This window comes from Quercus suber, unplaced genomic scaffold (assembly GCF_002906115.3).
Source record: "Quercus suber isolate HL8 unplaced genomic scaffold, Cork oak 2.0 scaffold_544, whole genome shotgun sequence".
Taxonomy (NCBI): domain Eukaryota; kingdom Viridiplantae; phylum Streptophyta; class Magnoliopsida; order Fagales; family Fagaceae; genus Quercus; species Quercus suber.
In genome coordinates this window covers 179,968-192,803 of record NW_027069992.1, presented here as the reverse complement: position 1 = coordinate 192,803, position 12,836 = coordinate 179,968, and the positions used below count along the sequence as shown (strand labels likewise).

The window sequence follows — 12,836 nt, the reverse complement described above, 5'->3', positions numbered from 1 at the left end:
CAATATTTCAAATAATTTGAAAGACAACTTTAAAGTGTTCTTTGTATCTTCCTCCTTTGTTGCTTCGTAGAAGTCACTAAATATGCCCTTTTGTTTTCCTTGATTACAAATGTTGGTGTGAGTTATACATAACTTTGAACGTAAACTTTTTGAAACTTTGTAAAATCACCATCTTGTTCACTTGATAATTTGTTGTTACATTCATTTAAAGTATCACTGATGTAAGTCTGGCAATAGAATAGGTTGAGAAATGTATTACAACATATAGAAGTTAAAAATCAAATTTGTAATTTTGCTATATTAAATAATACGTACTTCTGTTATTTGCTGAATTGCTTTGTCAGTTTCTTCAAAAGATTCAAAAACTTTCTTGACAGTGAAGAATTCTCATCCATACTTGAGATTATAGTCATTTATTTGTATTTGGGAAAAAAATTATTTTCCATTTAATTAGTGAATATCAATCAACTCATAATTTTATAGTTAAATTTTGTAAAAGCAGGTCTATAGTACATAAAGCAATGTTAAGGACACAAAGTTATTGTTAGGACATATGTGAATCATGTTAGGAACATATATCAATGTAGAATTAGCTAATCCTTTGACAAAACTTATTTTACTTGTCATTGGGTAGATCTAAGATGTGTTTAATACTTCAAGGAACAAGGTTTCAAGTCCAAGTGTTAAAGCCGTGCAAGTCTATCCAAGAAACAAGTGAAGAAGTACTGGATTTTAAAACTCGACAGCTAACTCGACAGTTAGTATCTATCGAGGTTTAAAAGGCAGCTTTTGCCTGATACTCGATAACTGCTCGATGGATAGCCTATCTATCGAGATTTACAAAATTTAGTTTTTCAGATTTGATTTCACACTAATATGTCTATACATGTTTAGGCTTTCTTTTCTCACAACCCTAAACATATATAAGGATTATTTTAAGGGGCGTCACAGCTAATGCAAGTGAGTGTAACTTGATGCAAAGGTTTTTCACAAGCATATTGTGACCGGAGACAATTTGCCCTAGTTCATCTTTCTCTTCAAGAAGTTGTTGCGTTTGTACGCCATAGAGTTTTGCAACCAAGGAGCGTCATGATCTTCATCGTGTTGATGAACTAAAGAACTTTGCAACCAACATCCTTCTCAAGTTGGTGGTTAGTCACATACTTAGATCCATGCATCAATTGGTTAATCACATACTGGGAGCCATGCATTAAAAGGAGAGATTATCACTACAAAATAAGTCCAATTGGGTATTGGGGTAAGGGTTCAACTGTAGGTTGGTATAAGGTACTGAGATTCCTTTGCTTGTAACCGCTTGTTGTGATAATAGTGAATTCTTGGGAGTGGTGACCTTAAAATCACCCGGTGGAGTTTTTGTCTTAGAGGTTTTCCCCATTCGTAAACAAATCACCGTGTTAACTTTATTTTCCACTGCATATTAACTTAGTTGGTGATTTATTTGTGCTACTGCGCGTATTGCATGTTAATTAACTTAATTAATTCACTTGGCTAATTAATTGGTTAATTTATCACAAATGGTCAATACATTCTTGGCCTATCAGTTATTGTTCAAGGTTTTCTTTTTTCTTACCTTATTATCAGAGTCCCATATAATTTTTATTATTTCACTAATGGTTCTTCTGTTGATGTTCATCTCTTCTTGAATTGTCACTTGTGATTTGAATTGTTTTGGCATCAGTAGCATGCTCCTCCAAGGCCAAAGCTTGAGCCTTGTAAATAGACACATTTGTAGACAACATATCCTTCCTTAATGTAACTTTCTTCTGTGGGTATCCACCAAGCATAACGGCAATATTGACATCTTTACACACTTCAACAATGTTTGTGGTAGCAACCACACCTATTGAACCATATTCATGACATGAGTGAAGAAACCTGAGGGAAGAGAATAATTCTACCTACCTAGAACTAGCTCTCAAGATAAGGGACATACCTTTCAGAAGAGGAAAGGCAGCATCAGTCATTTCTATTCTTATCCCATTCAAGGATTCAGATGCCTGTTCAATATCAAGCAAGTGCAAAATCATAGCTTGAGCTACTATTATAATCTTTATAATTTCTATAGTTAAACTTTCTTCATGTCGTCGTCCGTTTATCTAAGCAATTGTCGAACCATGCAAACTCTTTTTTATTTTTTAATTTGTTTTGTGTAATTTATTTTCTTCTTTAATTTAAATCATGAGTGTGCTATTTGCTAAACAATAATTTTAATAATGGATATAATCGGAAAAAGCTTGTAAAGGTTGCCATGAACTCTGACGGTCCACTTCAATTTCTAACAGATAGGCCACCCATATTAGGTCCCTTCTATGCATCTCTGGGGTTGAATCAAAACCATCGACAAGCAACCCTACACTCTTAAGGTGGTTAAGTGCTGATTCCTGCAAGGACATGAGTCTGGAAATTAAGTTAAATGTTTCAGTTAGTACAATATTGAGTTTTGATGACATACATATCAAACTAAGATTCAATAGTCAGAACCTGCAAACAATTCACTAAGGCTACTATGGAAACCTTTCCATCAAGGTCTAACTCATATGATCTAATCATGCTCAGAATTGGGACCATAGGCACTTGAAACACCGACTTGTATTGATCATCCACACATCTGAACTTACATAAATTGAATAATTTCTCACAGCCCCATCAACTTTCTTTACTACTCTTCTAGTCAATAGCAATAGCAGCCTAACAGAAGCCCCTAAAGCTCCAAAGTGACACCAGTCCATAGACTAATAATCAATATGGTAAATAATTGTTACAATAGTGTAGCCAAAAACAAAAAACATTTGTACAATACTATCAACTATTACCAAAACTATCTAAATGTTGTTTTCTACTATATAAACCTATCTCACCATCAATGCCAATAAAACTTTCTAAAAGCTTTGATCCCTTTGAAGTTATTAAGAGTAACAAACTCTTAATCTTAATGCACAAACCCACCATGAAATAAATCATTAAAAAAATCAAACCTACTTCTTAAAGGGAATCATATCAAAATCTCACCATCAATACCAATCCCAATATCAAACATATGACATTGAGAAAATAAGGCCAACAAAACATCTCATCCTGATTAAATCAACAACACAGCATCACATTCACTACTTATCTTCCTCCTTACCACTCTTCATGTATTATGACTTCTAGAACAACAACAAAAAATCACTTAGGAATTTTATCAAATAGCTTGTGTATGTGTAAGAGAAACAACACTTAATGAAAGTGGACATCAATGAGAATGATCTTTTACTCTACTTTAAAATAGTAGGACAATAGTCGTGAATCATTGCAAAACTTCCAAAAGACTCTATAAAAGAGATAATTTTAAAAAGAAAAGAGATTACCATGTTGCAGCAACACTAGCTTCAATATAACCAAGGGTTGTTTTTTTTCTCTCTCAAGGCCTGCACAAGCTCCTTTGTGCCTAAAAATTGAAAATATGGAATGAAGTTTTTGTAGGTACCTATGTATTTTTGATACCACATAAACAGGTAAGTTTGGTTATGAAGTTAAAAGATTTCATGTACATAATCCAAATTAAAAGGATATGTTTCACCTTCTATTTACAATATGGCTCAAAGCATATTAAATAATTTTTCTTTATCATTTTAATCTAGAATAGTAAAAAGAGGATGAAACTCTTAACAAATTTAAGTTAACAAAGAACATTTGTGCATATAAATTTTTCCATTTAAGATGAGAGAAAAATTGTTGCCATAGTTTTCAGTCCATGAAACGGAAAAATTATCCTCATCAAATACCTTGCATGTTGAATTGCTGGATTGAAAGCTAATGAAACAATCTATACTTGATCTGCACCAAAAAAAAAATAAATAAATAAATAAAATTAAAAAATTAAAAGCCCTCTAATACCTCAACCTTTGTGTGTTTTAGGGTTTGAAAGACGATATCCTTTGGCAATTCTTTAACTTTAGCTATCTTCTGCCTTTTACATGGATTTAGATGTATATTATTGCCTACACAACAAAGCAAAAAACCCAACCTTGATCTAAATATGCTTAATTTATGTACTCTTTCTAATTAATATAAAAAGAAAAAACAAAACAGAGATAAAAGAAACAAAAAACCCAACCCTGATCTGAATATGCTTAATTACAAATTTGCTAATAAATAAAACTTACCTTGGGACTGTGACAACGGTTCAGAACAATCATCGCTTTCACTTTCGCTTTAGCTCCTCTTCGGCTTTGAGAGAGCCAGCCTCAGCCTCAGCCCCAGCCCCTTCTTCACACCCACAGACTATGGCAAAGGTTCACAACAATCATCGCCCCTTTTGCTCCTCTTTGGCTTATGTTGGATCAGATTTCGGCGTTATGTCTCGTGTTTGTTCAAGGTCGAGCCAGTCCATGAGAGCTATAGATCCTGACTATTCTCAGAATATATATTGAGCCGGTCCAATCAATATATTTGAAAACGTTGTAGCAGGTGTGCCATAGCCCATAGAGGTTAGAGATTTAGAGTGAGAGAGGGAGTGCTTCAGTATTAGGTCTCTTTCTGCATTAGTGTTAGGATTTTTTTTTTTTTTTTTTTTAATGGAAGAGATTGCATACGTGAGGTTAAGGATTTGGGGGAAGGTTAGAGATTTAGAGAGAAAGGGAGTTCTTCTGCATTAGGAGGGGAGTCGGGAGAGATATAGAATAGTCAGGTTATTCTCTTAATAAAATTAAACTTAAATAAAAAATTAAAAAAAATAGTGATAACGAGAAAAATTGTGAAAGTTTCAGAGGCTTCGATTTTATATATATATATATATATATATATTACTGTGTGCATATGTGAAGACTTTATTTAACCAGGTAACTGGGAAGTTAATGTTGAAAATGTTTCATACTTTCATGTTGATGAATGTACGTAGAACGAAGTTAACACGCTTGGGAGTTAGGATCACGAGAGAACAGAAATTAGGAAAAAAAAAGTTTTGAACTTTTCATCATGTGTAGACTGCTTCGTGAGTAGTTACTGGAATGATTGTCATGTGATAAGGATATTCTGCACCTCCAGATCACAAGGGATACCATAAAATTTGGGGAGTACTGTGCAATATCAAAGCTAGAAATTTTACTCTTGCCTTTAAAACTGTGCTTAATTATTGGCAGAATTTAGTGAGGGCAAAAAAAAAAAAAAAAAAAAATGATTGCCTTCATTTAATGATCTGTATGGTCAAAAAGTGCAGAAATTAAGAGGGCTTGTGACAAGAACAACGAGGGTGCTTTAATACAGCAGAACTCTATTTAGAAACATATACATAAAGCAGAACTCAAACGTTAATTACAACTTACCGGTTTTAGTTTGTCCCTAATACACTTTAATTCTACAAACTTTTTATTAGGGGTGTCAATTCGGGTTAGCGTGTCGGGTTCGTGTCGTGTCGAGGTAGGGGTATTCGACTAAATGGCTCAACCCTAACCCAACCCATTTAATAATCGTGTCATGATCCTTCAACCCTAACCCGACCTGTTAATAAGGCGGGTTGACCTGACCCAACCCATTTGACATGCTTAATAAACGAGTCGTGTTGGGTTGATACGAATGTAATACAACCCATTTCAACTTGCATAATATTAAATATAACATCTATATAGAAATAATTATTTTTACATCCCAAAAAGCAGTGCTTACACTTCAAGTCTTCAACCCACATTCAAAATAATATAATTCAACAAAAATATAACATTCATCTAGTAATAAGTTCTTTACATTCCAAAAGAAGTGCATACACTTCAATTCAAATTCAAAATAACAAAGTTTCACAAAATAAAATAACATAGTTCAACAAAAATATAATGTTCTTGGAACTCGCCAAATGCTAAGTATCAATATTGAAAGAATTTTGAGCAAACAGTAGACTAATCCTGACTATGACCACGATTATCATCTATAGATTCTTTGTTGATGTCCGAATTTATAACATCTTCCACAAGCTCATCCAATTTCATTTGTGTAAGTTCTATGCCACCAAAAAAAAAAAAAAGAAGAAGAAGAAGAAGAAGAAGAAGAAGAAAAGTATTAATAGTTCTAAGGTCTGTAAAGTTTCAATTTCCAATTATATCCCCTGTAAATTTTTGTAATTACTTACTTTTCTTTTTAAATTTAAAATATATGTTGGATATAAAAGGTATTTGACAAATCTAAAATAAAATAAATATTTATTTGTTATATGAGTTAAACGGGTTGTGTTAAGTGGGTCATTTCGGGTTGACACAAATAAATTGGCGTGTCAAACGTGTCTATTGTGGGTTACGCGGGTTGACCCGTTTATGACCCATTTCTTATCGTGTCGCTTTCGGGTCGACCCGTTTATGACCCAAACCCATTAAGGCCCAACCCTAACCCGAAAAAACCCTTATCGGGTTCGTGTCGTGTTCGCGGGTTGGGTCGAACAATGACACCCCTACTTTTTATTTGCTTCATTTTGACTTTTTAAGATTTGGAATAAATAATTAAATTCGTTAAACGGTTTTTGAAGTTTGGATAAACCCTAACAATTTCATTTAATCAAAACTTTAGAAAATCAAATGTTTTTTGTTAGCAATATGAGTCCTAGTAAAACAAGGCAAATCAGCCATCTAACTTTCATTGGTGATTTTTTTAGCCAAAAGCCCTATTTTTGAAATATTTGGGTAAGTGGCTTTGTTTTGCAACTCGACTTTGCCAAAATTGAGTTCTTGTTGCATCTTGATTTTAAAAAATTGAGGTGGCAGTGGTTGGTGTGGCTATCTTAAAAAAAATTGCCAAGTGAAACTTGACTTTATCAAAGTTAAGTTGTATGTTATTTTTTCAAAAAAGAGAAAAATGATTTTATTAAAATCAAGTTAATGAGTTCCATTGGTGCTTTTTTTTCCAAAAAGAAAAAAAGCTGTTCAGTCCTTTTCGTGTTTGCACTTTTTCTTGTATAATTTTCAATTTCATAATTGATAACAACATTACAATACAACATTACATATTTTATACATTAGGTCAATTTCGGTCTATTTGGTTCAATTAGGTCAATTTCAGTCTATTTGGTTCATTTTGGTCCTTTCTATACATTTGTTCATTTCAGTTCATTTGGTCTATTTGGTCCAAATTCGGTCCATTTTGGTAGAAAAAGACAAATTTGGGTTGAGAGTATGTATTGATTTCAATCACTTTCGAATGGTAGCAAAGGCTCTAATTTTTTGTTTTTTATTTATCTTATACATTGGAAGGAAAGCATGTGATATATCATATATGTCAGGGATATAAGGTCCTTTTTTATCCTATTCATATATCATTTTTAATGTTAGAATTATATAGAAAATGTAGATATTATTTCTGCTGAATTAAGAATAAATCTAAAGTTATCCCTATATATGGCAAACAGAATGATTCTATTACTAACCATAACATGTACATGATATATATTACATATACCACCTCTTTTATCATCATGTTCCAGTGATTTTGCAAAAGTAGCAAAGAGCCGGCAAAAGATGAAAACTAGAATCATGTGTATTGCATACGCATGATATATAGTACTAGTAAAACATGAATTCAAGTAATTGCCTAATGCATACCAGCATATGCACATTAAATTTTACTCTCCCCCCATCATGTCTTCCAAAGATATATGTTTATATAAGTCATATATAAATCACAAGGAAGAAATTATAAATTTGGACGTTGGACCGCCATCTGATTGGTCTTGTAAGATACTATTCAGCTCCTTCACAAATCTTTCCATGGCTGGGGTTGGTAAGCACACAGGCACCATAATCCCATGCTCTCCTTTACTATTCATTGCTTCAATGTAAAATGTAGTTGCGCTAGTACTTCGGATTTCAAAAATCTTAGCTAGTCCACCGTAGACTGCTTTTCCCCACCCATAGTCTACGTCTCTTAACCCCACCCGTGCAGTGTTTGACACAACGAAGGATTTCACAATGGTGGTACGAGGTCGGCCTTTAGTCACCACCAAATCTATAAATGATCGAACGTACTCATCAGTGACATTAGCTTTTGCCTTTCGAACTAATTCCAATGCATACTCTAAAGGGTTCTCACAAAGCTTTCCAACTGTTGTTACTGCTAGTGAGATTGCATATGCATTGCCATAATACCCTCTTGGTAATGGAGGGTTCAGTATTGCTCGCACACTATTCATAAATATCAAGCGCGCTTGGTCTTCTGGGTTTGGTGAAAGTGCTATGGTACGACATCGCCACAAGAACGCAGTTAGTACCTCAAATGTGGAATATTTACCCAAGTGGTGAGGTATCTTTTTACGAATAGCAGATAGTTGGGTCGATCCAAAGAAGAAAGAGCAACAAGCTAGTTCATGAAGAGGGTTGATGATCAAGCTCTGAGGCTCAACCAATTCATCAAATTCGTGATGTGTGCATGTCACCTGTGGTGGGTTCCTAGCATTGAGAAGTTCCCTTTGCCACACAGGTGGGATTGAAGGTGCACATGCTCCTCGTGCAATCTCACCTAAGGCATTCATGAATAGAACTAAGCCTGGAGCATCACTCATGAGATGGTTGAGGCGTAGGGCAAAGGTAAATCCACCACACCTTAGTCGGGTCACCTGCCAAATATCACAATTAAAAACATTGGTGTTTGTACATTAATTAGAAACATTTTCGGCAGTAAAGAATACATTGGTTGTCTGGTTATTCTAATTTCACATATGTTAGGAGAGTTATGCATCTCCCATGTTGGTGCGACCAGCAAGGATAAAGAACACATCATACAATTTCTTATTAGTATTGTTATCTTTAGATACAATAAGATTTGAACCTGTAATTTGAAGAAAATTCACTCCAGCTCATTATGTCATATGGTTCGATAAAACTTTTCAAGAAATTTTCATCCAAAACTAATTGCCTTTGTGTTTATACCACTAAGAACATATTAAAGAATAATATGTATGCAATTACAAACTGCAATGGACATTTTAAAAAAAGAAAAATTCACATTGTCAAAGTGGTTAATAGCATGCACAAATATTTATTGTTGTTAAGTGTATTTTTCTTGGTACCGTTGACTTTAAAAAAAATATATTAATAAAATCAATTAATGGATTATCAAATGCACCTTAACTTATGCCATCATGGTACACATTAACAAAAGCCATAAATTCATAACCAATGGCAAATATCGCTTGAAACTTCATATCTTCAATTGCATAACCATCAATTACCACTAGAACTAAAATTATGATGATAGAAGGGTTCAAGTTACATTTACTATAACTTTTATGTATAAAATTATACATTTTTTAAATGGTAGATTTTAGGAAATCTAATGGTTAAGAAAAATGTCAACTACCCATATTATCATTAAAAATTTATTGCTTGCTACTTTAGCTAACTTAATTATGGACATTTCCTTCTCAAAAAAAAAAATATTGTGGACATTTGTTTTTTTTTGGGTCTCTCTCTAAGATGTTTAGAGGGAGGGAGAAAAAAATTATTATGCAAAATCTGAACGTTTATGTTTAGAGAGAGAGATTAAAAACACCCGGCTGGAGAAGAAAATCAATTTAAGCAAATTATCCTCCATTGAACTGAACCATCCGAACACCCAGCAGAAAAAGAAAAGCAAGAAGTCAAGAACACTTCCCCTGTAGTTTCAACCCCAAGAAACTTATTAAGAGTTGCTTCCACAATATATAGTACATCCATGATCCATCTATGATCCATCTTCTCCCATAGCAGGAGGAAATTGAACAAAACAAATAACATTAGATATTGTGAACCTCATGCTTAAATCGATAATTTCCTTTTAAATTTACCACCCAATGGAAATGGAGATAATGAAATGAGAAGGAAGAAACTGAAAAGGTGTCTACAACTGCACAGTATCACCAGTGTTGTTAAGAACAGTTTTAGCTCTGCTAATCTGCTGCAAAGTGCCACCAACAACAGCTCTATTTCATTTTTCTCATTACTGCAACAACACCGACTCTCTGTTTCCCATTTACTTCTAAGGGTCTGTCTGTGCATATTGGGATGGGAGTATTAAGCTGAATTTTATAATTCTTCCCATCCCTATCATTAGTTAGCTGCGCGATGTTGTGATGTGATATGATTTGTGATGTGATATGATTTGTAAAGTAAAGGTGTTAAGTTGTGTTGAAAAACTTGTGGTTAGGTGATACTTATACATCTATGTGTACATCTATGCTTAATTTGTAACACTGAATAATATAAGAGGTTAGGGAAATTATAAGGAAGAGAGAAAAGGTATTGTGGTGTGATTAAATTAGTAGTATTTAGCAATACACCTAAGTGAGTTATGCACTTATGCTACATTCATCATATAGTAGATGTATCAGATTTTTTTTTGTTAAGTCAAATTTCATCCTGTAGTCATGATGACTCGGTTACATGGCAGGATTTTTCTTTTCTTTTCCAGCCAATAGTTTGTTAAGTTTAATCATTACCCTCCTCACATAGAATCCGAAATCAAAGCAAAAGTTCACACGGTCTGATCCTTTGATATAAGATAGAAATTATCAAATTGTGAAGATTATTGATAAGAAAGAAACTATGAAAACCTATATTTTTTTTTTTGGGTAGCCGAAATATCAAATCTAATCGTTATTAAATAGAAACTATCAAATTCTAATATTGTTTATAAAAATAGTCTTATTGAATGACAAAGTTCACATTTCAATCTGTTTGTAAATTCTAACGTGTTAAACCTCTCTCTTGATTGCTATAGGAGGTTGTAATAAATAAGGTAGAGAGAGGGAAAATTCTCCATAATTAAGTTACTTTTTTTTTTTTTGATAACATAATTAAGTTAACTGATGTAGCAAGCAATAAACTTTTAATAATAACATGGGCAGTTGACGTTATTCTAACCATAAGATTTCTAAACAAATTTACAGTTACAAAGTTTATATCAGGTGTAACTTGAACTTTTTTTTTTTATATATATATATATATATATATAGTGTCACAAAAGAATTAATTCAAACTACCTACAAATTAAAACAAAACTTTGATAAAAGTATAAGAATTAAATAAGAAAATAGTTCAAATCTAAGATCAAATTACATATCAAAAGGAAAAAAAAATCCAAAATTTGATAAAATATAAAGGAAAAACTAAATGAGAGAGAAGAAGCTTGATAAATGATAATTGAGAGGTGTCTTTGGATGTAAGCATTGTTTGATGAGAAGACTTGACGTAGAGACAAAAGAAATACAGACAAAGTTTAGGCGATTTCTTCTTTGTTTTTTTGTATTTTGTATCCTTTTTTTTTTTTTTTTTTTTTCACTTTTAGTTTGGGAGAACTAATGTGTGAATCATAGCAATATATTATGACAAGTCACTATTAAAAAAAAAAAAAGGTATAATAGTAAGAAACAGCACCAAGATTCTCGTATTTGTTTTTGCTTTTTGTTTTTTGATATAGAGACTCTAGTTAAATTAAAGAGAAGTTTTTAGTCACCACAAACAAAATATTTCTATATCTAAATAAAAATTAAGTAGGACTTATTTTATGGGGGAGGGGAGAGAATTATTTTATATATCGATTGCATGTAACAAATGTCTCCTAGTTATTAGCATGAATCACACAATGTTATTAACAATCAAGTAAAACGACTAATAAAATACTTAAAAAAAAAAAAAAAATCCAAAGTATGATATATCCTAATGATATAAAACAAATTTTGAGTTTATCAAGTAAATAAATAAAAATTGCCAATTCCATAGGCCACGTCAATGTCATTGGTCACCCCTATCGTCTTCTGCTAACTATTTTGATTACTATTTTTTATTTTTATTTGCTTTTTCTTCTAACTATTTTGATTACCATATGTAAGGACTCAATTTGGATTGACCCTGAATGGTGGGTCTTCCAGCCCAATTAGCCCAAACAATAAATTTATAGAAAGTGGGTTGAGAGGTTTAGGTGCTGGCCGTCGATCACCATGCATGAACTTTTCTTATAAAAAATGCTAAGAGTTTCTTTACAGATGGGGGAATGCTCCTCGGCCTGTGGCCGAGGAGGCTTGACTGTTCTCTCCCTTTTTCTCTTTTTTTCCCCCCCCTTTTACTTTACTAGCTTTTCTTTTATAGTTTTCATCTTCTTATCTCCTCCTTCCATCTGTTGATCACCTATTTGCCTTTTTTCTGGCCGTCCGTCCCATCAGAGGCCTTATCGGTACTCAAGTGGTTCACTCTGATCAACGTTATCCTGCCAAGGGGTTACCTCCCCATTAATGCGGCCCAGGGGGGGTTAGTTGAGTGCATTAAATGTGAGAGCGACAGCTTACTTTGGGGTTAGTCTTTCCCAAAATCACCTTTGTCAGGCCGATGATAAGGTGGTCCTCGGCGTGGATTGGGAAAAGAGAATTTCTTCTACCCTAGCCACAAATAGCCTATGCTCCTCGGCCTGGGCCTTGGGCCTGTTTCATGATGGGCCGAGGCTATCAGGCCCATAGGCCCCACAATAGCCCCTCAAAACCCTGCTGCACGTTCCCTCGGACGGGGAGGAGGGTTTTGATACCTGCGGGTCCATGGACGAATTGCCCCACTTCGGTTTGTACTGATGCTGGCGGCTTTCTGACTGCCCGATGCGCGTTTTTAGCGTTTCAAGACTTAATGGGCGCCCACATTAAATTTTGGCGGCACCACGTTTCCCACTTTCAACGGCATGATCTTTTGCTTTTATGAGCAAGCGGTTACATTTGGGGAACCTAAGGGGGAGTATAAATACCTGTTTGAACCTAAGGGTTTCATCATTTTCGCGCTTACAATTATTGATGCATATAATTTGAATCTGGTTCGACTTGCACACTATCTGAAGAGTAC

At 33.9% G+C, this 12,836-nt stretch overlaps 1 protein-coding gene and 1 non-coding gene across 3 annotated transcripts in view; both read right to left on the bottom strand.

Moving 5' to 3' along the window:
* Positions 1-507: 507 nt before the first annotated feature.
* On the bottom strand, positions 508-4,669 carry LOC111989449 (uncharacterized). Of its 2 annotated transcripts, none has more exons than XR_010625211.1 (4): positions 4,170-4,669; positions 3,789-3,840; positions 3,372-3,451; positions 508-2,418 (listed from the first exon to the last, which is right to left on the bottom strand). It is a non-coding gene; the product is annotated as an uncharacterized LOC111989449 (transcript). The 2 variants fall into 2 exon arrangements; XR_010625210.1 differs by having other exon boundaries at positions 508-2,402.
* Positions 4,670-7,497: 2,828 nt separating this feature from the next.
* Positions 7,498-12,836, bottom strand: part of LOC112012000 (benzyl alcohol O-benzoyltransferase) — an 11,179-nt gene continuing 5,840 nt past the window's right edge. Inside the window, exon 2 of the mRNA XM_065764200.1 lies at positions 7,498-8,593. Coding sequence (XP_065620272.1) covers positions 7,661-8,593 — 933 coding nt within the window. The 3' untranslated portion in view covers positions 7,498-7,660. The remainder of the gene's footprint in view (positions 8,594-12,836) is intronic.